The sequence below is a fragment of the Ranitomeya variabilis genome, chromosome 8 (assembly GCF_051348905.1).
Source record: "Ranitomeya variabilis isolate aRanVar5 chromosome 8, aRanVar5.hap1, whole genome shotgun sequence".
NCBI lineage: Eukaryota > Metazoa > Chordata > Amphibia > Anura > Dendrobatidae > Ranitomeya > Ranitomeya variabilis.
Window position 1 is genome coordinate 29,055,876 of NC_135239.1, and position 25,510 is coordinate 29,081,385.

Genomic DNA, 25,510 nt, shown 5'->3' on the forward strand with positions numbered 1-25,510 from the left:
CCGCCCTTTTGTATCTGTAGGTTTCCTGTTCCTAATGGGCGGATCCCCTCTCTCGTAGTGCTGTCATGGGCCTCCAAAAAATGCCGCTACCCGTAAGTAGCTTAATGCTTTTCCCTGATTGCAAATATGCAGTGGAAAAAATAAGTATTTTATACACTGTCGATTTTGCAAGTTTTCTCACCTACAAAGAATGGAGAGATCTGTAATTATTATCGTAGGTACACTTCACCTGTGAGAGACAGAATCTAACAATAAAAATAATGAAAATCACATTGTATGATTTTTAAATAATTTACATTTTATTGCATGAAATAAATATTTGTTACAATAGAAAAACAGAACTTAATATTTGGTGCAGAAACCTTTGTTTGCAATTACAGAGGTCAGACGTTTCCTGTAGTTCTTGACCAAGTTCGCACACATTGCAGCAGGGATTTTGGCCCCCTCTTCCATACAGATCTTTCAGGTTCTGGGGCTGTTGATGGGTAGCTTTGAGTTTCAGCTCCCTCCAAAGATTTTCTTTTGGGTTCAGGTCTGGAGACTGGGTAGGCCACTCCAGGACCATGAAATGCTTCTTACAGAGTCACTGTGTATTTTGGGTCATTGTCATGCTGGAAGACCCAGCCACAACCCACCTTCAATGCTCTAACTGAGGGATGGAGTGGATCATCCCTTCAATACCGTGCAGTCATCCAGTACCCTTTGTAGGAATGCACTCCCAAAGTATGATGTTTCTCCCACCATGCTTCATGGTTGGAATGGTGTTCTCATCCTTCTTCTTCCTCCAATCACGGTGAGTGGAGTTGATATCAAGAAGTTCTATATTGGTCTGATCTGACCACATGACCTTGTCCCATGCCTCATTTGGATCATCCAGATGATCATTTGTGAACATCAAAAGAGCCTGGACATGTGCTGGCATGAGCAGGGAGACCTTACGTGCCCTGCAGGATTTTAATCTATGACGGTGTAGTGTGTTACTAATGGTAATGTTTGAGACTGTGGTCCCAGCTCTTTTCAGGTCATTGACCAGATCCTCCCATGTAGTTCTGGGCTGATTTTTAACTTTTCTCAGAATCATCCTTACCCCATGAGGCAAGATCTCACATGGAGCCCCAGACCGAGGAATATTGACAATCATCTTTTGTTTCTTCCATTTTCTAATAATTGCACCAACAGTTGTTGCCTTCTCACCAAGCTCCTTGCCTATTGTCCTGTAGCCCATCCCAGTCTTGTGAAGGTCTACAATTTTGTCCCTGGTGTCCTTAGACAGCTATTTGGTCTTGGCCATGGTGGAGAGGTTGGAGTGTGATTGATTGAGTGTGTGGACAGGTGTCTTTTATGCAGATAATGAGCTCAAACTGATGCAATTAATACAGGTAATGAGTGCAGAGTAGGAGGCTTCTTAAAGAAAAACAGATCTGTGAGAGCCAGAATTCTTGCTGATTGGTCGGTGATCAAATACTTATTTCTTGCAATAAAATGCAATTTAATTATTTAAAAATCATACAATGTGATTTTCTAGTTTTTATTTTTAGATTCTGTCTCTCACAGTTGAAGTGTACCTACGATAAATATTACAGATCTCTCCATTCTTTATAGGTGGGAAAACGTGCAAAATCGGGGGGTTCAAATACTTGTCCCCACTGTATGCGTGGATTGTTTTAAATCAGATTATTTTAGCAATGTCATTGAAATATATAATTTTCATTGTACCATCCTGATGTCCCTGATGTGGGCTGGAGATGGCCAGTCTGAATAAGGGAAATTATCTTTACATGTTTGTTCACAGAGAACATTTGGTCTTCTTGATACTCTTGGCTCCTAGGTAATATGATCATCTACCAACTGACAATGAAGCTTACAATTGTACAGTGATATAGAATTTAATTTAATCTATTACAATCTTAAATATATACACACTTTTTTTTAATAGATCCAAAGGACAACTTAGCCTTTCACTTCCTATCCGCAATTATAGGTACGTAACCTGACCTTGAACTTTACAGAAAGTTTGCCCCATGATAATGTATTTCTCATATTTTAAGAAACTTCATAGATTTTCACATCTCTGAATAATAAATATTTAAAGATAAGCAAATCTTTTGAAAGTCAAATTTATTGGCTTTAGCCACATTTTTCCCCAAAAAAACAATTGGAGGTACGGTAAGTCGAAGGCACTGCAAAGCCTCCAATTACTAATTAATGTCCAAAAATAATTTTATTATGGAGGCAGATGCTTGCAATTCTAATGTTTATACACATGCAATGTAAATATAATAAGCCATGGCTTTTTGGCAAAAGGTGGTGTAAAAATGATCCCTTCTTTGAAAGAAAAAACAGGTTTGTTTGGAAAATAAAGAAGCAACGGCTATTTAACAAGCCATCAAAACATTATTCCTTTCTTGCGCGCATCAACAAGTTTTTGTCATGGCTCAGTTTGGGGATTCAATCTGCTGACCTGCTGCTGCATGGTCAGTTCCCCTATCTGCTGAGCTATTGCCTTTTCTTCCCTGTCCAAATGCTGATGGTTCTACAGTAATTGTCTTTATTACCTTTTCTTGGTTGGCTTCTCTCCAGGTGTTTTTCATTTTCCTGTTTTGGTCTGCCCTATCACATTCTGGGTTAGGTTTTATATATTCATCCTTCACTGCACTTTCTTGCTGGCTATACCTCTAGGTTGGCTTGGGTTTAGGAGTTCCAGCCCTTCAGCTAAGGAGTTTAACTTGCATGGTAAATGCCAGTGAATCACTTCAGTGAGTCTGTTTGTTTTCCTTCCCAGTTCCTCTTCCTTTTACCTCTTTAGGTTTCTGAGAGGTTATACTTGTTCCATTTACATTTGGCTTTCCCTCTCTACCTTATATGAACTTGTTTTAATTTTATCACCCTGGGTTTGGTATCTTCCTGCACAGTTTCTTCTCCTCTTGTGGGCATTGTGTTACCGCCTTCCCTCTGATTCTTCAGGAGGCACGAGAAACCCCTCAGTGGCCGTTTAGGGAGCCAGGTCAGAGATGGTGTTTGAGTTGTGCGGCTAGGGTCTTTCCAGTCTGTACAGGGACCAGCTGGGTGTGGGTGTGACATCTCTTTGTACTAGGTCTTCCCTTTTTCTGTTACATCTGAGTGAACGTGTGTCAGGAAACTTAGTCTGAATTTGCACCTCTCTGGCGCCCCTTACCCTGCTGACCAATAAGGGTATTGACAGAGGATAAGTAAATGAGTGCAGCTGCTCTAATTTATGTTGAATATTGTAGCACGTGATTTGACTGGATGTATATATACACCACCAGTTCCTGATAGGAACATATATATACCTCGATCCAGTCACCGTTAAATTCCCAACACCACATAAATACGAAAACTATGCTGCCACCACCCACCTCTTATAGGTGGATCGGACACCCGTTTGGTAACACGGATTTGCGCATAGTACGTGGTGGGTCACTCATAGTACAAGAAGAACGAAGCTAGCAAATTTATAATTTTACTCCAGAAGAATCGGCAGTGTTTACAAAAAATACAAATATTACAAAAGCGACAAAATACAAATATGTATAAACAGTTATAAAATAAAATGGGATAAAAATACGAAACTTACTAAATCTCAGTCACAGGTATGACATGTCGATAAAGGGGAGGAGAGATCTCATAGAAATGATCCAGTACCACCACAGCATGGTGTTCAGCTGTGTCTCCTGGCTCTGAATGAATGCCAAAGATGGACGTTCCTGTTTTATGCTTCGGCCATAAAACTAAGAACTCCCAACTTTGCTGAACTCACATCTAGGCTGTTTTCTGGGATTAATGTATATTATTGAATTTGACTTTGAGGGTTTTGCTTAGAAGACAAAGAGTTTTTTGGAAGGAAAATGCATTTGGCTCTGCTAGTTCTGGCAGGCAATAAATTCAGCATTCCAAGCCAACCATTTGTTTGAAGGGAAGGGGTGGATATTCACAGAGAGAGAGGGGAAGGCTGTATGTAGGATTTGGTCCTACAGAAACCAATGGTGGGAGGAGTAGTAGGCCAGCTCTGGTTGTGTCCCCACAACAATGAGAAATAAGTCATATTTTTCTGACAGCGTGTGTTGTGAATTCCGATCTCGGGCTCCCTCCTGTGGTCGTGAATGGTACTTTGGTGAGTTCTGTCCTTGGACACCCTCTGGTGGTTTTGAGTGGAAATGCTGATCTTTGAGGTTGGCTTTCTCAGCTGCCCTCGCTTATTGCTTCTGCTGGCTTCCCTATTTAACTCTGCTCAGATCGTTAGTTCATGCCAGCTGTCAATGTCTCAGTACTGGTTCAGATCTCTCTTGGATTTCTTTGATGACCTGTCTATTCCAGCAGAAGCTAAGTCCCTGCTAGTTCATTTGTTGTTCATTGGTTTTTGAATATATTTCTCAGCACATGCTATGTTTCTAGTCCAGCTTGCTATTATGATATTTCCCTGCTAGCTGGAAGCTCTGGGGGTGCAGAGCTGCACCTCCACACCGTGAGTCGGTGTGGAGATCTTTTTGCACACTCTGCGTGGTTTTTGTAGTTTTTAATACTGACCGCATAGTTCCCTTTCCTATCCTCTGTCTATCTAGAGAAGATTCGGCCTCCTTTGCTAAAATCTGTTTCATTCCTGTGTTTGTCACTTCCCTCTTAACTCACAGTCAATATTTGTGGGGGGCTACCTTTCCTTTGGGGAATTTCTCTGAGGCAAGGTAGGCTTCTATTTCTATCTTTAGGGGTAGTTAGCTCTTAGGCTGTGAAGAGGCGTCTAGGGAGAGTTAGGCACGCTCCACGGCTATTTCTAGTGTGTGTGATAGGATTAGGGATTGCGGTCAGTAGAGTTACCACCTCCTCAGAGCTTGTCCCAGGTTTTCCGTTTTAACCATCAGGTCATTCCGGGTGCTCCTAACCACCAGGTCCATAACAAGCGTATGTTACGTTCATAACAGTTTTCTGCTTGGAAAGTGAAAAAAGCAATGGCTTTTTGAAACGCGGTCCAAAAATTATCCAATTTTTTGGGGGATAAGTTTCAAATTTATCTTATTTACCCTGTGCAGGTTAGGGCTCCAGCATCAGTACAGTATAAATATAGAGCAAAATGGACAGGCAGGAGTTGTGTGGCTGTCTATCGGTAGTGACACTGTCAACAACTGTGCAGTATAAAATATGATGTACAGGCAACAAGTTGTGTAGGGCCAGCACTAACATCCCTGGCAGCAGTACAGCAAATATATAGAACAGAATGGCAGGCAGGAGACATATGGCTGTCTATCAACAGTGACAGTAGCAGAAAATGCATAGCATGAAATATATATAGGCAAAAAAATGTCCAGTTGTGTACGACCAGCACTGGCTTTCTTAGCAGCAGTACAATAGAGATGTAAAACACAATGGAAAGGCCGAAGATGTGTGCCTGTCTACTGCCAGTCGCAGTGGCACAGTGGCAGCAATAGCACCGTATACAATATGATGGAAAGGCAGGACATGTGCTGTATAGAACCAGTACTTGCAACCTCTGCATCAGCTGCACTGTATAAATAAAACATGATGAACACACGGGAGAGGCATTGGTGGAAGCAGCAGAACAGAATGGAACATAATAAAAGGGCAGGGAGATGCTATGGACAATCTTTTCATTGGCGTCATCTGAAAGTGGAATGAAGACTGGCCTTTGTCTCATGCTTGATTCATTTTGTAAGGTTTTGAACACTTGCATATGATGATATTGTCCAAATTGGGCAAGACAAAACCACTTGGTATTCTTTAATATCCTCCGTGACCATACACTAGAGGTTAGTCAAAACTGTATGCCCTAAGCAACATTGGGTCAGTTCTCACCACAGATCCAGGTTCTCACCACAGGTCCAGTCTGCTGATCCAAAAGTCCATTTAGTCAGGGACATGGTGGTCCCTCCTGATCGTTATACCATGTGATAGTTGCAAGGTGTTATGGAAGTCTTATGAGCCTTCTAAGGCTAATGTAATCTTCTGCAATGTGTAAAAAAAGCAGTGGCCACTCTAGACACGTGAAGCAAATTACACATTTTTCAAACTCATTGGATTCATCGACTTATTTAAACTTTGAGATCAAATTTGATTTCTATCAAATCCATTCGCTCATGTGTAACAATATTGGCTATTTTTTCACCTAAATAAGCTTTACTAAATCTACAATTATTGTGCATGCTCCTCTGCCCAGTAACAGTAACTCGAAATATAGGTCCCCTACTTTGACCTGTCTTTGGCCTTCATATCATTCAGGGAAAGGATTGCTGGTGCTGTCGGGCAAGAAATGGTTCCAACACCGTAAACTGTTGACACCGGGATTCCATTATGATGTCCTGAAGCCGTATGTCAGAGTGATGTCCGACAGTGTTAATGTCATGCTGGTAAGGAGAAATTTCCAGGTTTAGAAACCACCTCAGTCACCCCAACCTCGTTCTAAACAGCCAACCTATTTTCTGATTGTAATGACTTGGGTTAATGCTGAATCTTGTTTAGGAAAAATGGGAGAAACTGGTCTCAAATAAGAAATCAGTGGAGCTTTTCCATCATACCCGTCTCATGACCCTGGACACCATCATGAAATGCGCCTTCAGTTATGAGAGCAACTGCCAGATTAACAGGTTTGGTTTTTGCCAACAATGTATTATCTAACAATACGGAATATACATATCATGTAGTTACAATAGGGTCCTTGGAGAGAAGTATCCCAGTCGTGGTGGTCCCATCGCATTTGCAACTTGGTGGCAACAGGACTCTCCTCCTCAGGCAACCTGCATCCTGCTGCCAAAGTCATGTCATAAGAAAACCTATAACTAGCCAAGCACCTATAGGAGAGAGAGCCAATGGCTTCCGTGTCCAACTCGGGAGTATTATACTAAACCAAAAAAACAATCCAGACTACAAAAGTATATACAAATTAATCTTATCTACATTTTTAATTAAAAAAAAACAAAAAAACCCATAAAATTTGGGAGTTTTATACAAAGGCAACATCAAGGGTTACATAGGATAAATAACACAAACACAAAATATTAAATGATATTGTAAGCTACTACTGACTACCAGGTAATATATTATATACATACATAAACAAAAGGTTAAAGAGACTTTATATTTGTAAGTAGTGAACAACTTCTTATCAGATACTAAAGCGTACAAAAAAAAAATTGATCCGGTACTGAAAATAGTCAGAGTAATGGAAGCAAAGAAATCTGAAATGTATCATAGTGGTAGGATATCTATACAGACCCTGTGGTGTTGGAACATCAAAAATCACGTTTTGCCTCGCTTAATCATAGGGTAGTGCCAATGACTTATTACTTTGACTATCATGGGTGTGCGATTAATTTTTCTCATAAAATATTATCTAGTGGTCCATAGTATATTGATAGAATTTAATCTTCTGTGTTACACAACCATTTAGTAGTTTCCTTTGGGTTGGGTCTCATTCAGACGTTCGTTTTTTCTTTTCACATATGACAAAAATTATCCTAATTTTATCAGTGGCGTTGATCAGCGTTTAAGCAAATTTTCATCAGTTTCATCCAAGTTTGGTCCAAGTTTCATCACTTTTTCTCAGATGAGAAATTAAAAAAAAAAGGAAACGTTTTTCTACCTTCTTCCACTTTGCTCATATGTGTCATGTCAGACGCTGTTCAGACCAGGTCGTTCGACAGACAGCGATAATTCCGTTTTTGACCACTATGTGCTCATTGGCGTCGGCTAGATTTTATCTAGCTGTTCCGGGGTTAATTTACCTGATGCTCGGATTGGAAGCTGGGCCATGCCCATTGCCTTTATATAGTTCTCCTGAACATTGGGCGTCGCCGATTATAGCTTCTGTCTTGTGCGTTGTTATCTCGGTCTGGAGTGGTGAGCTGGTAGTTGGAGATTTGTTGCTGGTGGTGTATTTTCCTTGTCTTATTTACTCCTTCCTATATTTGTATTTATTTTGCCCTGCACATTTATAGTGTATTCCTGAGTGTCTGCGGCGTGGTGTATATTTTCCGTTATCCTTGTCTGTGCTAACTGTGGGTATTGGTGTATTACCTCTTCACTGGGTGGTGGGTGGGGGTTTCAGTCTAGGGTTGAAACAGGAGACAGGGTGAGGTTCGAGGCCTGGACATGCACACCATCAGTGTAAACTCCAGGTAGAGGGTCAGTCAGGATTTCCCTAGTCTGAGAGAAATTGCAGGGGCCCGGGTTATTAGCTCTTGCCCACCTAGTCTCCCGGTGACATTATAATCGGCCCAACACAAAAAAAAAAAAAAGGGGTTTCCTTTTTTTTTGTTTTGTCATGGATCCCATGACTTCCATAACCCGCCAGTTGGAGGCGCTGTCCCTACAGGTCACTGAGTTGAGGGGGGCAGTACAGCAACAGGGACTAGCAGTATCAAATGTGCAAGCCGGAGCAACAGGTAGAGTTGCTGATCCTAAATTTCCTTTGCCTGAAAAATTTGCTGGGGAACGCAGTAAATTTGTTTCTTTTCGTGAAGCTTGCAAACTGTATTTCTGTATGCGCCCGATCTCCGCGGGTAATGAGGCTCAGCGTGTGGGCCTGGTGTTGTCATTGTTAAGCGGGGATCCCCAAGCATGGGCGTTTTCTTTGCCATCTGATTCTGCTGCATTTGACTCTGTGGAGAGTTTTTTTTTCCTCTCTTGGAAAAATTTATGATGAACCTGACAGAATGGCTCTAGCAGAATCTAAGATACGCACTATTCGCCAGGGGGAGCGAGTTGCAGAGGATTACTGTTCTGAATTTCGTCGCTGGGCGATCGATACACAATGGAATGATCCAGCATTGCGGAGTCAGTTTATACATGGGATTTCTGGAAGGGTTAAAAAAGCCCTTCTGATGTACGAGACTCCTGCTTCTCCAGATTCCGCTATGAGTCTGATTGTCCGCATTGATCGCCGTTTGCGTCAGGGGGAGCATGAGACACCGCCTATGGGAGAGGGTTTAGGTTCACGTGAGGTTGCTGCAGGTGAGCCCACGGAGCCTATGCAAATCGCAGGGGTGCCACATGTGAAGCGTCGAGCCCCGGAGCTCAGGAAGCAGGGAGCCTGTTTTTACTGCGGTAAAACTGGTCATTTTATTAACATCTGTCCTCTGCTGTCTAAGAAAAACGCAACGGCGGAAAACTTCTAAGCTCAGAGGGTGTGGAGGAGACCAATCTGAGCTTATGTACACTCACTGGCCACTTTATTAGGTACACCTGTCCAACTTCTTGTTAACACTTAATTTCTAATCAGCCAATCACATGGCGGCAACTCAGTGCATTTAGGCATGTAGACATGGTCAAGACAATCTCCTGCAGTTCAAACCGAGCATCAGTATAGGGAAGAAAGGTGATTTGAGTGCCTTTGAACGTGGCATGGTTGTTGGTGCCAGAAGGGCTGGTCTGAGTATTTCAGAAACTGCTGATCTACTGGGATTTTCACGCACAACCATCTCTAGGGTTTACAGAGAATGGTCCGAAAAAGAAAAAAAATCCAGTGAGCGGCAGTTCTGTGGGCGGAAATGCCTTGTTGATGCCAGAGGTCAGAGGAGAATGGGCAGACTGGTTCGAGCTGATAGAAAGGCAACAGTGACTCAAATCGCCACCCGTTACAACCAAGGTAGGCCTAAGAGCATCTCTGAACGCACAGTGCGTCGAACTTTGAGGCAGATGGGCTACAGCAGCAGAAGACCACACCGGGTACCACTCCTTTCAGCTAAGAACAGGAAACTGAGGCTACAATTTGTACAAGCTCATCGAAATTGGACAGTAGAAGATTGGAAAAACGTTGCTTGGTCTGATGAGTCTCGATTTCTGCTGCAGCATTCAGATGGTAGGGTCAGAATTTGGCGTAAACAACATGAAAGCATGGATCCATCCTGCCTTGTATGGGCCATCTTTGGGATGTGCAGCTGACAAATCTGCGGCAACTGTGTGATGCCATCATGTCAATATGGACCAAAATCTCTGAGGAATGCTTCCAGCACCTTGTTGAATCTATGCCACGAAGAATTGAGGCAGTTCTGAAGGCAAAAGGGGGTCCAACCCGTTACTAGCATGGTGTACCTAATAAAGTGGCCGGTGAGTGTATATCCTCCATGGTGGCTTCTCAATGCATGCTCCCTGCTAAGGTTTTTATCGCTGGCAGTGAGCTGCCAATTACTGTTTTTGTGGATAGTGGTTCTGCCACAAATCTCATTGATGAGGAGTTTGCGCGCACAGCAGGTTTTAGGATTTAAAAACTGCCTCATCCTATCCGCGTGGTCACCATCAATGCTGCTCCTCCCTCTCAGGGGGAGATTACTGAATTTGTGGCTGAGGTGAAACTCCACATTGGGGTTCTACATTCCGAGCGGGTTACATGTAAGGTGCTCAGGAATCTTCCTGCTCAGGTGGTTTTGGGTTTTCCATGGTTGTCTATGCACAACCCGGTAATTGACTGGAAAACTCAGGACATAATTCAGTGGAGCGAGTTCTGCCAGGAGAATTGCCTGTCCACATGTGTGGCTGCTGTGACTTCAAGCGTTCCTGAGTCACTTCTGGATTTTGTGGCTGTGTTCTCTGAGAAGGGTTGTTCAGAGTTGCCGCCACATCGTCCCTATGACTGTTCTATCAGGTTTAAACCAGGGGCCAAATTGCCTAAAGCAAGGATGTTTAACATCTCCGGTCCAGAGAGACAAGCGTTAAAAGATTTCATTGCTGAAAGTTTGAGCAAAGGGCACATCAGGCCGTCATCCTCACCTGTAACAGCAGGGTTCTTCTTCGTGAAGAAGAAAGATGGCGGATTACGCCCGTGTTTGGATTTCAGGGAGTTGAACCAGATTACGGTTCGTGATCCATACCCTATGCCACTGATACCAGATTTGTTCAACCAGGTGGCAGGTGCTAAGTGGTTTACCAAGCTTGACCTCAGGGGGGCTTACAACCTCATAAGAGTCCGTCAAGGTGATGAGTGGAAGACGGCTTTTAATACCCCTGAGAGTCATTTTGAAAATTTGGTGATGCCTTTTGGGTTAACTAACGCACCTGCAGTGTTCCAACATTTCATTAATGATGTGTTCTCGCATGTTTTGGGGAAATTCGTTATCGTGTACCTAGATGACATTCTCATTTATTCTTGCGACCGTGATGCTCATTTAGATCATGTCAGACAGGTGTTACAGCTTCTCAGAGAGAATAAGCTGTATGCTAAACTTGAGAAATGTGTATTTTCTGTTCAAGAGTTGCCTTTCTTGGGTTATATTGTGTCTGCTTCTGGTTTTAAAATGGACGCCGCTAAGGTGCAGGCGGTGCTGCATTGGGAACGGCCTGATAACCTGAAAGCACTTCAGCGGTTCCTTGGGTTTTCTAACTACTATAGGAAATTTATCAAGGATTTTTCCATCATTGCTAAACCGCTAACTGACATGACTAAAAAGGGTACCAATTTCTCCGTTTGGCCTGAGGCTGCTGTGCGTACATTCGAATTTCTTAAGAACAGTTTTGTTTCAGCCCCCATTCTTGTGCAGCCAGACGTATCAAAACCTTTTGTTGTGGAAGTCGATGCGTCTGAGGTTGGGGTGGGGGCAGTACTATCTCAAGGCTCATCTTTGAGTGGTTTGCGTCCGTGCGCCTATTTCTCCAAGAAACTGTCGTCCGCCGAACGTAACTACGATATCGGCAACAGGGAGTTGTTGGCAATTAAGTTGGCCTTTGAGGAATGGCGACACTTCTTGGAGGCGTCGGTACATCAGGTTACTGTTATTACCGATCATAAGAATCTGCTATATTTGGAGTCAGCCAAGCGTCTGTCGTCCAGGCAGGCTCGCTGGGCATTGTTTTTCATGCGGTTCAATTTTGTTGTCACTTACAGACCGGGGTCTAAAAACACTAAGGCGGATGCTCTGTCCAGGTGTTTTCAGGGGGAGAACCTCGGGAGGATCCAGTACCCATCCTCCAAAAGGGTGTTGTGGTTTCGGCTCTCACTACTGAGGTTGAGGCTGAGATTTCCGAGGCTCAGGAGGAGGTACCATCTGAGCTTCCCATCAACAAATCTTTTGTACCGCTTCATCTCCGCTTAAAGGTTTTGGCGGAGCATCATGATGCTGTCCTGGCTGGCCACCCAGGGGTTAGAGGTACCTTGGAGTTGGTGTCACGTCGGTTTTGGTGACCCAAGATCCGACAGGACGTGGTCTCATACGTGTCAGCTTGTACCACGTGCGCTAGGGCTAAGACACCCCGCTCCCGTCCTGTTGGCACACTACTTCCTCTTGAGGTACCTAGTACGCCATGGACGGAAATCTCCATGGATTTCATCACTGATTTGCCCTCATCAGCTGGGAACACGGTCATCTTGGTGATTGTTACATAGTTACATAGTTATTAAGGTTGAAGGAAGACTTTAAGTCCATCTAGTCCAACCCATAGCCTAACCTAACATGCCCTAACATGTTGATCCAGGGGAAGGCAAAAAAAACCCATGTGGTAAGCTCCACCATGGGGAAAAAAATTCCTTCCCGACCCCACATACGGCAATCAGACTAGTTCCCTGGATCAACGCCTTATCAAGGAATCTAATATATATACCCTGTAACATTATACTTTTCCAGAAAGGTATCCAGTCCCCTCTTAAATTTAATTAATGAATCACTCATTACAACATCATACGGCAGAGAGTTCCATAGTCTCACTGCTCTTACAGTAAAGAACCCGCATCTGTTATTATGCTTAAACCTTTTTCCTCCAGACGTAGTGGATGCCCCCTTGTCCCTGTCACCGGTCTATGATTAAAAAGATCATCAGAAAAGTCTTTGTACTGTCCCCTCATATATTTATAGATTAACATAAGATCACCCCTTAGCCTTCGTTTTTCCAAACTAAATAGCCCCAAGTGTAATAACCTATCTTGGTATTGCAGACCCCCCAGTCCTCTAATAACCTTGGTCGTTCTTCTCTGCACCCGCTCCAGTTCAGCTAGATCTTTCTTATACACCGGAGACCAGAACTGTGCACAGTATTCTAAGTGTGGTCGCACTAGTGACTTGTATAGAGGTAAAATTATGTTCTCCTCATGAGCATCTATGCCTCTTTTAATGCATCCCATTATTTTATTTGCCTTTGTAGCAGCTGCCTGACACTGGCCACTGAATATGAGTTTGTCATCCACCCATACACCCAGGTCTTTTTCATTGACGGTTTTGCCCAGAGTTTTAGAATTAAGCACATAGTTATACATCTTATTACTTCTACCCAAGTGCATGACCTTACATTTATCCCCATTAAAGCTCATTTGCCATTTATCAGCCCAAGCTTCTAGTTTACATAAATCATCCTGTAATATAAAATTGTCCTCCTCTGTATTGATCACCCTGCAGAGTTTAGTGTCATCTGCAAATATTGAAATTCTACTCTGAATGCCCCCTACAAGGTCATTAATAAATATGTTAAAAAGAAGAGGGCCCAATACTGACCCTTGTGGTACCCCACTGCTAACCGAGACCCAGTCCGAGTGTGCTCCATTAATAACCACCCTTTGTTTCCTATCCCTGAGCCAGCTCTCAACCCACTTGCACATATTTTCCCCTATCCCCATTATTCTCATTTTATGTATCAACCTTTTATGTGGCACCGTATCAAAAGCTTTTGAAAAGTCCATATACACTACATCTACTGGGTTTCCTTGGTCCAGTCCAGAACTTATCTCTTCATAGAAGCTGATCAGATTAGTCTGACATGAACGGTCCCTAGTAAACCCGTGTTGATACTGGGTCATGAGGTTATTCCTCTTCAGATACTCCAGTATAGCATCCCTTAGAATGCCCTCCAGGATTTTACCCACAGTAGAGGTTAAACTTACTGGCCTATAATTTCCAAGTTCAGTTTTTGTCCCCTTTTTGAATATTGGCACCACATTTGCTATACGCCAGTCCTGTGGTACTGACCCTGTTATTATGGACTCTTTAAAGATTAAAAATAATGGTCTATCAATGACTGTACTTAATTCCTGCAGTACTCGGGGGTGTATCCCATCCGGGCCCGGAGATTTGTCAATTTTTGTGATTTTTAGATGCCGCCGTACTTCCTGCTGGGTTAAGCAGGTAACATTTAATTGGGAATTTTTATCACTAGTCATATTGGCTGCCATGGGATTTTCTTTTGTAAATACTGATGAAAAAAAGTCATTTAGCATATTGGCTTTTTCCTCATCCTCATCCACCATTTCACCCAGACTATTTTTAAGGGGGCCAACACTATCATTTTTTAGTTTCTTACTATTTATGTAGTTAAAGAATATTTTGGGGTTATTTTTGCTCTCTCTGGCAATGAATCTCTCTGTCTCAATCTTTGCTGCCTTGATTTGCTTTTTACAGAATTTATTAATTTTTTTGTATTTATTTAATGCCTCATCACTACCTACTTCCTTTAATTCTCTAAATGCTTTCTTTTTGTCCCTTATTGCGCCCCTTACAGCTCTATTTAGCCATATTGGTTTCCTCCTATTTCTAGTATGTTTATTCCCATACGGTATATACTGTGCACAGGTCCTATCCAGGATGCTAATAAACGTCTCCCATTTTCTTTGTGTATTTTTGTGTCTCAGGATATCGTCCCAGTTAATTGCACCAAGATCCTCTCTCATCCGCTGGAAATTTGCCCTCCTGAAGTTTAGTGTCCTTGTCACCCCTCTACTACACATCTTATTAAAGGATACATGAAAACTTATTATTTTGTGATCACTATTCCTCAAGTGACCCCCAACCCTTATATTTGCTATGTGGTCTGGCCTGTTGGTTAATATTAGGTCTAGCAGTGCCCCCCTTCTTGTTGGGTCCTGAACCAGTTGTGAAAGGTAATTGTCTCTCATAGTTGTCAAAAACCGATTACCTTTACTGGAACTGCAGGTTTCTGTTCCCCAATCTATTTCAGGGTAGTTGAAGTCCCCCATAATAATGACTTCTCCTTAAGTCGCAGCTTCATCTATTTGCTTTACGAGGATTTTCTCCATTGCTTCCATTAGTTTTGGAGATTTATAACAAACCCCTATCAGTAATTTATTATTTTTTCCCCCTCCCCTTATCTCCACCCACAGGGACTCTACATTTTCATTAAATTCACCTATATTATCACGCAGGATGGGTTTTAAGGACGATTTTACATACAGACACACCCCACCCCCTCGCTTATCTGTACGGTCATTTCTGAACAGGCTATAGCCCTGCAAGTTAACAGCCCAGTCATGGCTCTCATCCAGCCATGTTTCAGATATCCCCACCATGTCATAATTATGTTCCAACAACATTAGTTCTAATTCGTCCATTTTGTTGGCGAGGCTTCTGGCATTAGTATACATGCACTTGATGTTCCTCTCTGTAACTCTATTCTTTCTTAAATTACTAACTGTTCTAACCCCACCCCCCATGCCACCGCCACCCCCAACTTCCTTATTTGTGCCCAGGTCTCTATCTGCACTATCTTCCCCTCCTATAAAATGAATACCCTCCCCCCCAATCCCTAGTTTAAACACTACTCCAACCTTCTAGCCATTTTCTCCCCCAGCACAGCTGCACCTTCCCCATTGAGATGCAGCCCGTCCTTAGCGTAGAGCCTGTAGCCAAATGAGAAGTCGGCCCAGTTCTGCAGGAACCCAAACCCCTCCTTCCTACACCAATTCTTGAGCCACTTATTAACCTCCCTAATCTCCCGTTGCCTCTCTGGCCTGGCACGTGGTACAGGCAGTATTTCGGAAAATACCACGTTGGAGGTCCTTGCTTTCAGCTTGCAGCCTAATTCCCTGAAATCATCTTTAAGGACCTTCCACCTACCTCTAACTTTGTCGTTTGTGCCAATGTGCACAATGACCGCTGGGTCCTCACCAGCCCCTCCCAGTAATCTGTCCACCCGATCAGCGATGTGTCGGACTTGAGCGCCAGGTAGGCAGCACACCGTCCGACGATCCCTGTCTTTGTGACAGATTGCCCTATCTGTTCCCCTAATAATTGAGTCCCCCACTACCAGCACCTGCCTGGCCTGCCCTGCTCTCCTATTTCCCTCCTTACTGGAGCAGTCACTCCTCCGGCTTTCAGAGGACATGCCTGGCTGCAGCAGTGCTACCCCTGTACTGGTACCCCCTCATCTGCCAACTTAGCAAACTTATTGGGGTGAACCAGATCAGGACTAGCCTCCCTGGCACTCTTCCCTCTACCCCGCTTTCTGAATGTCACCCAGCTACCTACTTCACTTCATTGTTGATCGGTTTTCAAAAATGTCGCACTTTGTGTCTTTGCCTTCGTTGCCTAACGCTAAGACTCTGGCTCAGGTATTTGTGCAGGAGGTGGTCAGACTTCATGGGGTTCCATCTGACATCGTGTCTGATAGGGGGTCTCAGTTTGTGGCAAAATTTTGGAAAGCATTTTGCTCACGGCTGGGGATCAAGTTGTCTCATTCTTCGGCGTTTCATCCTGAGTCAAATGGTCAGACTGAGCGTATTAACCAAAATTTGGAACAGTACCTACGCTGCTTTGTCTCTGACAACCAGGAGGAGTAGTCTACCTTTCTTCCTTTGGCTGAGTTTGTCATCAATAATCACCGCCAGGAGTCGTCTGGGGAGTCTCCGTTTCTTTGTGTTTACGGGCTACATCCTCAATTTTGTACTTTGAGTCAGAGGGGCTCTTCCGGCGTTCCAGAGGAGGACCAGTTAGGAGCACAATTGTCATCAGTCTGGAGGAGAGTTAAACAGCGCCTGTTGAGTGTGGGTGCTTGGTACAAACGTGTGGCTGACAGTAGGCGTGTGCCAGGTCCGGACCTGAGCGTGGATGACTGGGTGTGGTTATCCACAAAAAACATAAGACTCAAGATACCATCCCTTAAATTGGGTCCACGGTTTATTGGTCCATTTAGGGTCACCGCCGTCATTAACCCAGTAGCGTACCGATTGGAGCTCCCTACGGTGTATAAGATACACAACATGTTCCACAGGTCTCTTTTAAAGAAGGTGGTGGGTTCTGTGGACGCGGCGCCTATGCCACCTCCAGTCTTGGTGGATGGTAATTTGGAATTTGAAGTCTCCAAGGTGGTTGACTCTCGTGTAGTGCGCCGCACTTTACAGTACTTGGTACACTGGCATGGTTATGGGCCTGAGGAGAGGTCCTGGGTACCAGCCTCGGACATTCATGCGGATCGGCTGGTCAGGTTTTTTCATCATCACCATCCAGACAAGCCGGGTCCTATAAACCGTGAGGGCCCTGGGGTCCCTCGTAGAAGGCGGGGTACTGTCATGTCGGACGCTGTTCAAACCAGGTCGTTCGACAGACAGCGGTAATTCCGTTTTTGACCACTATGTGCTCATTGGCGTCGGCTAGATTTTATCTAGCTGTTCCGGGGTTAATTTACCTGATGCTCGGATTGGAAGCTGGGCCATGCCCATTGCCTTTATATAGTTCTCCTGAACATTGGGCATCGCCGATTATAACTTCTGTCTTGTGCGTTGTTATCTCGGTCTGGAGTGGTGAGCTGGTAGTTGGAGATTTGTTGCTGGTGGTGTATTTTCCTTGTCTTATTTACTCCTTCCTATATTTGTATTTATTTTGCCCTGCACATTTATAGTGTATTCCTGAGTGTCTGCGGCGGGGTGTATATTTTCCGTTATCCTTGTCTGTGCTAACTGTGGGTATTGGTGTATTACCTCTTCACTGGGTGGTGGGCGGGGGTTTCAGTCTAGGGTTGAAACAGGAGACAGGGTGAGGTTCGAGGCCTGGACATGCACACCATCAGTGTAAACTCCAGGTAGAGGGTCAGTCAGGATTTCCCTATTCTGAGGGAAATTGCAGGGGCCCAGGTTATTAGCTCTTGCCCACCTAGTCTCCCATGACATTATGGCATCAAAGTGCTGTCCCGTTTTTTGTCACCGACCCATAGACGTGGATTGCCCATGCAATCGGGTGTGTCTCAGTGATGTTGGTGGACCACTCAAGCCACATAAAAATCGGAAATGCGTACAGCCCCATAGACTGTACTGTGTAAGAGGAGTTCTATCCACGAAAAACGGGGTTAGAACTCGTATGAAAGTAACGAACGTCTGAACGAGGGCTAATTCTCCCAATTTTTATGTGCTGTTTTTATTATTATTCAATAATAAAGAAAAGATTAATTTGTAAACATTTCAGTTTTCCGAATTGTTTTGTGGTTTAGTAGAAGCCATGACATGTACTTACTGGGTTCTGTAAGATGTGTGACCGCTTTCTTCTTTTTGCAGTGAAAATGCCTACATCAAGGCTTTGTATGAACTTGCCTTCTACGTGGATTATAGAACCTGCAACTTGCAATATCATAATGACTTTATTTTTAACTTGAGCCCACACGGATTCCGTTTCCGGAGAGCTCTGAAAATAGCACGCAAACACTCAGGTAGATCATAAATTATTTACTAGTTTTAAAAAATAAGTAAAGATTTTGTTAATGTTGTACATTTTATATTAAAATACTAGATATTTTTATATATTTAATAATCCAATAAATTAGCTTATTAAAATATTTTACACATATACAATGATAGACCAGCCTGGCCACAGTAGTGTAGAAGATACTATTTGCATTTCCACCATGGAGCATACTTTCTAACTCTCAATGACAAGCATCCATGGAATGTACATGTGCAAAGAGTGAGGCCCGCCATTGGCGAGTTTCGGTTGTAGTCAAGCCGCATGTCTTTAGCCCCATTACACACTTCTCCACCCCCCGTTTCAGTCAGGGACTTTTTTAGACAAGCTTGGCAAGACCCAAGAAACTTGCTGACTCTTACGGCAGTCCAAGAGGTCTACCATTATTCCAAAAGTCTCTTGGACGTTACAGGAGATTTGGCAATTATATCACAGAGGTGGACCATGCAACTAGCTTGGTGAAATCTCCCAAAAAAACAGCTATTCTGAGAGCTGTCTTCGTTTACTAATTTACTTTCTCCGGTTTCATATAGAAAGCGTAATCAAACTGAGGAAAGAATCACTAAAACAGGAGCGAGAGGTTGAGAAGATCAAGCAGAAGAGACATTTGGATTTTCTGGACATTCTCTTATGTGCGAAGGTACTGAAAAAAATAATTCACTATGTATCCAGGGGAGAGGTTATATGAGGGGGAGAAGTAGTTGCATCCAGGCCCTGGTGTCAAAAGGGCATCTAAAGGCCTCTCTGCCACCTTAGAAGATATCAGTATTATAAATATCAAATAGTAGTTCTAGGTTCCTGATTTCTTTTTAATACTAAATTTTGAAATAAAAATTAGATGTTGTACTTGGAGATTGAGAAGATCGAGAATACATAGAAAGGCACATGGTAGGTGGAAAGACCTACTGTAGATACTGCATTGGAAAGGCTTAAGTTACGGAGATAAGCCCTAGAATTAGGGTTAAGTAATAGAGGTAAACCCTAGTATTGTCTGGTGGGAAAGTATACTGTATGATACTTACAGATGGAAGGTGGTGCCGTTCTGCTCCTCTTAAGTGAACAAGACAGAGCTGCCATACTAAGCACCACCCATGAGCAAGAGTGAAGGACAACTCCCATATTATCCAAATATTTGCCGTTACAAAAGTCTTTTGTCTGTCTTTATCAGGATGAAAATGGTCAAGGTCTATCTGATGAAGATATACGGGCAGAGGTGGACACATTCATGTTTGCAGGACATGATACAACGGCCAGTGGCATCGCCTGGATATTATACTGCATGGCTAAATATCCCGAGCACCAGGAGAAATGCCGGGAGGAGGTTAGAGAGGTCCTGGGAGATCGGACCACAGTAGAGTGGTAAGATCCTAATATATAATATTTATTGGCTTTTATGTTATCAGCAATAGAATAAATCCAATGACAGTGCTGCAACAAAAAAAAAGCATTACGAGGAATCCCATCACCTTCATTAGATGAAAGAATTTTTTGGTTTTCTAGAAAGATCATCATTCTCGACAGCACATTGTCCTATTTAATCAGTAATATTGAGTGGGCCTGTTTAAATCTATTAAATTACCAGTTATCTGCGGTTCCTTAATATCGGCTTGTGTAAACCCCAGCCTCAGGTTGATTTGGCTAGGCATAGAATACACTTCCAACTCACGCATAGGTCCAGAGCAGGCCACTCTAGTGGTGTGTGACAGCTACAGAAGCCATGTCTGCTCCATCAGGTTACTAGAAGAACACGTCACTAGAGAAAATATCTAAAATGGTTTCCATGATCACAGGTTTTACAAACATTTTTTATGTCATAGGTTTTCTCCTAATAATGTCAGTGAGAAGCTCCTCATCGGTGTGACCATTTATACATAACTGACAGAGTAGACAATATTGATAGAGTGATATTAGTATTTTCTATTATTACTGTTTTGTGTTTCTAGGGAAGACTTGAATAAGCTGCCATATACCGCTATGTGTATAAGGGAGAGTATGCGTCTCTACCCTCCTGTACCGGCAATAACTCGTGAGCTGAAAGAACCAATCACATTCTTTGATGGACGGAGCTTGCCCAAAGGTCGGTCAATTTTTTAAGAAAATTAAAGCCATAAAACCATAATAAAAAAACTACAAAATAAAACAAAATCCTGCCCTTCACATTTGATTATCTCAATACAGACTTTGCTTCAATGTGAGAGCCAATGCAGGGATAAGCTAATTTTGTTACATTCGGGCACAAATTAAACACCTGCTCAGCTGAACACTAACGCTTAACATACTGTATATGTGGCATGCTATAAACCTCCAGAGGAAAAAAAAATATGTAAAAAAATTTGCTCCATCTGCAGAATAGCAGTCTCTTGGACAGACACCTTCTACCTCTCGAAAACAGTTTTCCATACACTAAAATGCATTCAGTTTTCTAAATCTAGCAATTAATTAGAACAACACCAGGAATGACTAAGTTCTAAAAAAAAATCATTTTCTGGAATTATCATCGCAAACTCCTGGCTTAAACCACATAGAACATCTCTGAATGGATCTGAATAAGTCGATTTCGGCATCTAAACCCAACAATTAGTGTTCTGAAGGCAACTGAATATGATGCAAAGCTGAAGGCTTTGCATCATATTTGTAACAGGTCACAACAGCCAGAGGTGCTCTACTAAGTACTAAAAACACTGGTCATGAAGGGGGTGAACAATTCTGAGACTGCAGTATTTAGTAAAAAACGGGATTTTGTGTTGAATTTGGCAAATCTACTTTTTCTGTTCATAGTATCGACCATTTTATATTGTTCTTGTTTGATTCAAACAGCAGAAAGTTTGTACATTTTTGCTAATAAATTAAAATTGCAACGGGGATTAAATAATGTTGATTGCAACTCTATCTCCTGGAGCGATGTATGGATAGGAGGACTCCTGGGAAAATATACCAATCTACTTGTCCCATCACTTTCTTACAATAATATTAATAGGTTTGTTGTTGAAATTGATGAAATAATCGATACAAAGACATAACTCAAAAGCAGTGCTCCAAAAAGTCAGATGAAAGAAGGGTTTATTGTGTCCAAACCCAAACTTTGTGAGACAGACAGCAACGTCTCGGCTCTTCTATAGCTATTTTCAACTTTGGATGTCACAAACCACTTTTATATTACACTGCTTTTGGAGCGCTTCTTTCAATTTTTGTCTTTGTGGCTTTTTTGTACGTTGGATGCTTGCACCGATCCATACCGGATATGCTGGTTCTGTGCAAGGAATATAGTTTATATTGGTTACATATTTTGTTGCATTATCTTATAGCAATTAATCATGAGTTCCTCTTTTTATCTTTTGATCTGACAGGTACCGTGGTAGTAATGAGTATGTTTTGCATGAACAGATCTCCCAGTGTTTGGGATAACCCTGAAGTAAGTGGAGGCCACACACCATAGGTATTTAGCTTTATAGAATAATTTTAATGGTCCCTCCCTGTATGTCATTGACATTAGAATTGTAATATCTAGCTACCTAGATCTTGTGGATATATCAGATATCTGATGTGTATGATGTAATGTACTGACTATGGAAAAACAACACGTTGCCCAAAATTATGAAGAATTTGAGATGCATGATAGACCACATGGTCTTGACCATAATTTTCTTTGTTTTGACTTTTCGTGATGAGTTTCAGGTTATCGACGATGTTCTTTTTGTATTCTATATGTATTGTGAATGAACCTTATTAGTTTGTGTTGTGTTCTTACTAGCAGGTGTTTGTGTATCTTATGATTTTAGGTTTTCGATCCACTGAGGTTTTCACCTGAGAATTCATCAAATAGACATTCACATGCGTATGTTCCATTCTCAGCTGGAGCAAGGTAAGACATCTTTGAATGCCCCCTACTTCTACATTCCACTTGAAGATGATGCTGTGACTTGCATACAGTTTAACTAGGAAGGCGATTACTCGATATGAAGCAAAGAGCTTGGCAGTTACATGTCAGAATTGAGCACAGAGCCTGGTGGTTACACATCACAGTTGAGACACTGAGCTTGCCGGTTACACATCACAGTTGAGACACTGAGCTTGGCAGTTACACATCACAGTTGGGCACAGAGCTTGGCAGTTACACATCACAGTTGAGACACAGAGCTTGGCAGTTGCACATCACAGTTGAGACAGAACTTGCCAGTTACACATCACACTTGAGACACAGAGCTTGGCAGTTACACATCACAGTTGAGACACAGAGTTTGGCAGTTGCACATCACAGTTGAGACAGAGCTTGCCAGTTACACATCACGGTTGAGACACAGAGCTTGCCAGTTACACATCACACTTGAGACACAGAGCTTGGCAGTTACACCTCACAGTTGAGGCACAGAGCTTGGCAGTTGCACATCACAGTTGAGACAGAACTTGCCAGTTACACATCACACTTGAGACACAGAGCTTGGCAGTTACACATCACAGTTGAGACAGAGTTTGGCAGTTGCACATCACAGTTGAGACAGAGCTTGCCAGTTACACATCACAGTTGAGACACAGAGCTTGCCAGTTACACATCACACTTGAGACACAGAGCTTGGCAGTTACACATTACAGTTGAGACACAGAGCTTGGCAGTTACACATCACAGTTGAGACACAGAGCTTGCCAGTTACACATCACACTTGAGGCACAGAGCTTGGCAGTTGCACATTACAGTTGAGACACAGAGCTTGGCAGTTACACATCACACTTGAGACACAGAGCTTGGCAGTTGCACATCACAGTTGAGACCCAGAGCTTGCCAGTTACACATCACAGTTGAGACACAGAGCTTGGCAGTTACACATTACAGTTGAGACACAGAGCTTGGCAGTTACACATCACAGTTGAGACACAGAGCTTGCCAGTTACACATCACACTTGAGGCACAGAGCTTGGCAGTTACACATTACATTTGAGACACAGAGCTTGGCAGTTACACATCACACTTGAGACACAGAGCTTGGCAGTTACACATCACAGTTGAGACCCAGAGCTTGCCAGTTACACATCACACTTGAGACACAGAGCTTGGCAGTTACACATTACAGTTGAGACACAGAGCTTGGCAGTTACACATCACACTTGAGGTACAGAGCTTGGCAGTTACACATCACAGTTGAGACACAGAGCTTGGCAGTTGCACATCACAGTTGAGACAGAGCTTGCCAGTTACACATCACAGTTGAGACACAGAGCTTGCCAGTTACACATCACAGTTGAGACACAGAGCTTGCCAGTTACACATCACACTTGAGTCACAGAGCTTGGCAGTTACACATTACAGTTGAGACACAGAGCTTGGCAGTTACACATCACAGTTGAGACACAGAGCTTGGCAGTTACACATTACAGTTGAGACACAGAGCTTGGCAGTTACACATCACAGTTGAGACACAGAGCTTGCCGGTTACACATCACAGATGAGGCACAGAGCTTGGCAGTTGCACATCACAGTTGAGGCACAGTGCTTGGCAGAAGTACATCATAGTTGAGACTCAGAGCTTGCCGGTTACACATCACAGTTGAGACACAGAGCTTGGCAGTTGCACATCACAGTTGAGACACAGAGCTTGCAAGTTAAACATCACTACTCGAGATTGTGTGGGGTTTTATAGGTAAAATAGTAGATTTGCTATCAGCTGCAGTTACTTGGCACAACCAAAATTCTTTTTAACATAATTTTTGCTATTTTATGTTATATATTGTACTGGTTATGTATAAAAATAATCAACTAAGTTTTCTATTCTCTCCCCTAGGAATTGTATTGGACAGATCTTTGCTATGAATGAGATGAAAGTTGCCATCGCACTGACTTTACTGAGATTCCACCTGGATCTAGACCCTGACAATGAACCAAGGATGATTCAGGAGCTTGTCTTACGTTCTGTGAATGGCATTCATGTGAACCTGATGAAAATAGACAAAGCTTTGTAAAACCTGAAGACTGTGACCTCCGTTATTCAGTTGTGTCTTTACTGGTCATGTTGCACTGCTGCTATTGGACACACAAATGTGAATTGTAAAATAATTCTAATAATTATGCATTGATCAGATCGTGAAGGATTTTGTGTGATGCAGAATGATGTGCAAACAGAATTAGAAAATTAAAACGTGAATGCATTCTTATGCGGTAACCTTAAGGTTACTTCATTGAACTATCTTTGCAAAGCTATGAATGTTTGTAATATATACCATTACCTTATCTTGCTACATTCTCCAACACAATGCTGAAAGTGCTGTTTTATCTGCCTAATTCAAGCTGCTTTAGTAGCTGTTTTGAACTGCAGGTCTAACACTAATCCTACATGATACACTATAAACAAACTCTCATTATATGAGCATGGGGTAGGGGAGCAGAGAAGCTCACACAGTGAGTGTATGAGAACAGATTGTTGCTAAAACTACAGTCCAATGTATCTTTGAAAAGAGCACGAGCTAGGCAGATAAACCAGCACTTTCAGCATGATTTTGGAGAAAGAAGGAAACAAAATAGAGTAATGTAATATTACAAAGATTCATAACTTTACAAAGGCTGATCAATAATAAATTAAATAAAGTTAAGTTACTCTTTAATAGTAAAACACTATGCAGTAATATTTTAAGCTCCCCATAGTGGTGGCTGCAGGCTGACATAATGTTAGCTTTTAAGGTTAAGGCCCCGTCTCACTAAGCGATTTACCAACGATCACGACCAGCGATACGACCTGGCCGTGATCGTTGGTAAGTCGCTGTGTGGTCGCTGGGGAGCTGTCACACAGACAGCTCTCTCCAGCGACCAACGATCAGGGGAACGACTTCGGCATCGTTGAAACTGTCTTCAACGATGCCGAAGTCCCCCTGCAGCACCCGGGTAACCAGGGTAAACATCGGGTTACTAAGCGCAGGGCCGCGCTTAGTAACCCGATGTTTACCCTGGTTACCAAAAAAAACAAACAGTACATACTCGCCTTTCGGTGTCCAGGTCCCTTGCCGTCTGCTTCCTGCTCTGACTGAGATCCGGCCGTACAGTGAGAGCAGAGCGCAGCAGTGACGTCACCGCTGTGCTCTCACTTCTCACTGTACGGCCGGCAGTCAGTGAGAGCAGG

At 42.8% G+C, this 25,510-nt stretch overlaps 1 protein-coding gene across 1 annotated transcript in view; it reads left to right on the forward strand.

Annotated features, from left to right (window-relative positions):
• Positions 1 to 24,367, forward strand: part of LOC143788559 (cytochrome P450 4B1-like) — a 39,669-nt gene extending 15,302 nt beyond the window's left edge. Inside the window, exons 3-12 of the mRNA XM_077278322.1 lie at positions 1,937 to 1,981; positions 6,250 to 6,377; positions 6,490 to 6,614; positions 18,224 to 18,375; positions 18,941 to 19,047; positions 19,576 to 19,766; positions 20,351 to 20,484; positions 21,755 to 21,819; positions 22,187 to 22,269; positions 24,182 to 24,367. Of these exons, the coding sequence (XP_077134437.1) occupies positions 1,937 to 1,981; positions 6,250 to 6,377; positions 6,490 to 6,614; positions 18,224 to 18,375; positions 18,941 to 19,047; positions 19,576 to 19,766; positions 20,351 to 20,484; positions 21,755 to 21,819; positions 22,187 to 22,269; positions 24,182 to 24,359 (1,208 nt within the window). The 3' untranslated portion in view covers positions 24,360 to 24,367. The remainder of the gene's footprint in view (positions 1 to 1,936; positions 1,982 to 6,249; positions 6,378 to 6,489; positions 6,615 to 18,223; positions 18,376 to 18,940; positions 19,048 to 19,575; positions 19,767 to 20,350; positions 20,485 to 21,754; positions 21,820 to 22,186; positions 22,270 to 24,181) is intronic.
• The last annotated feature ends 1,143 nt before the right edge of the window (positions 24,368 to 25,510 follow it).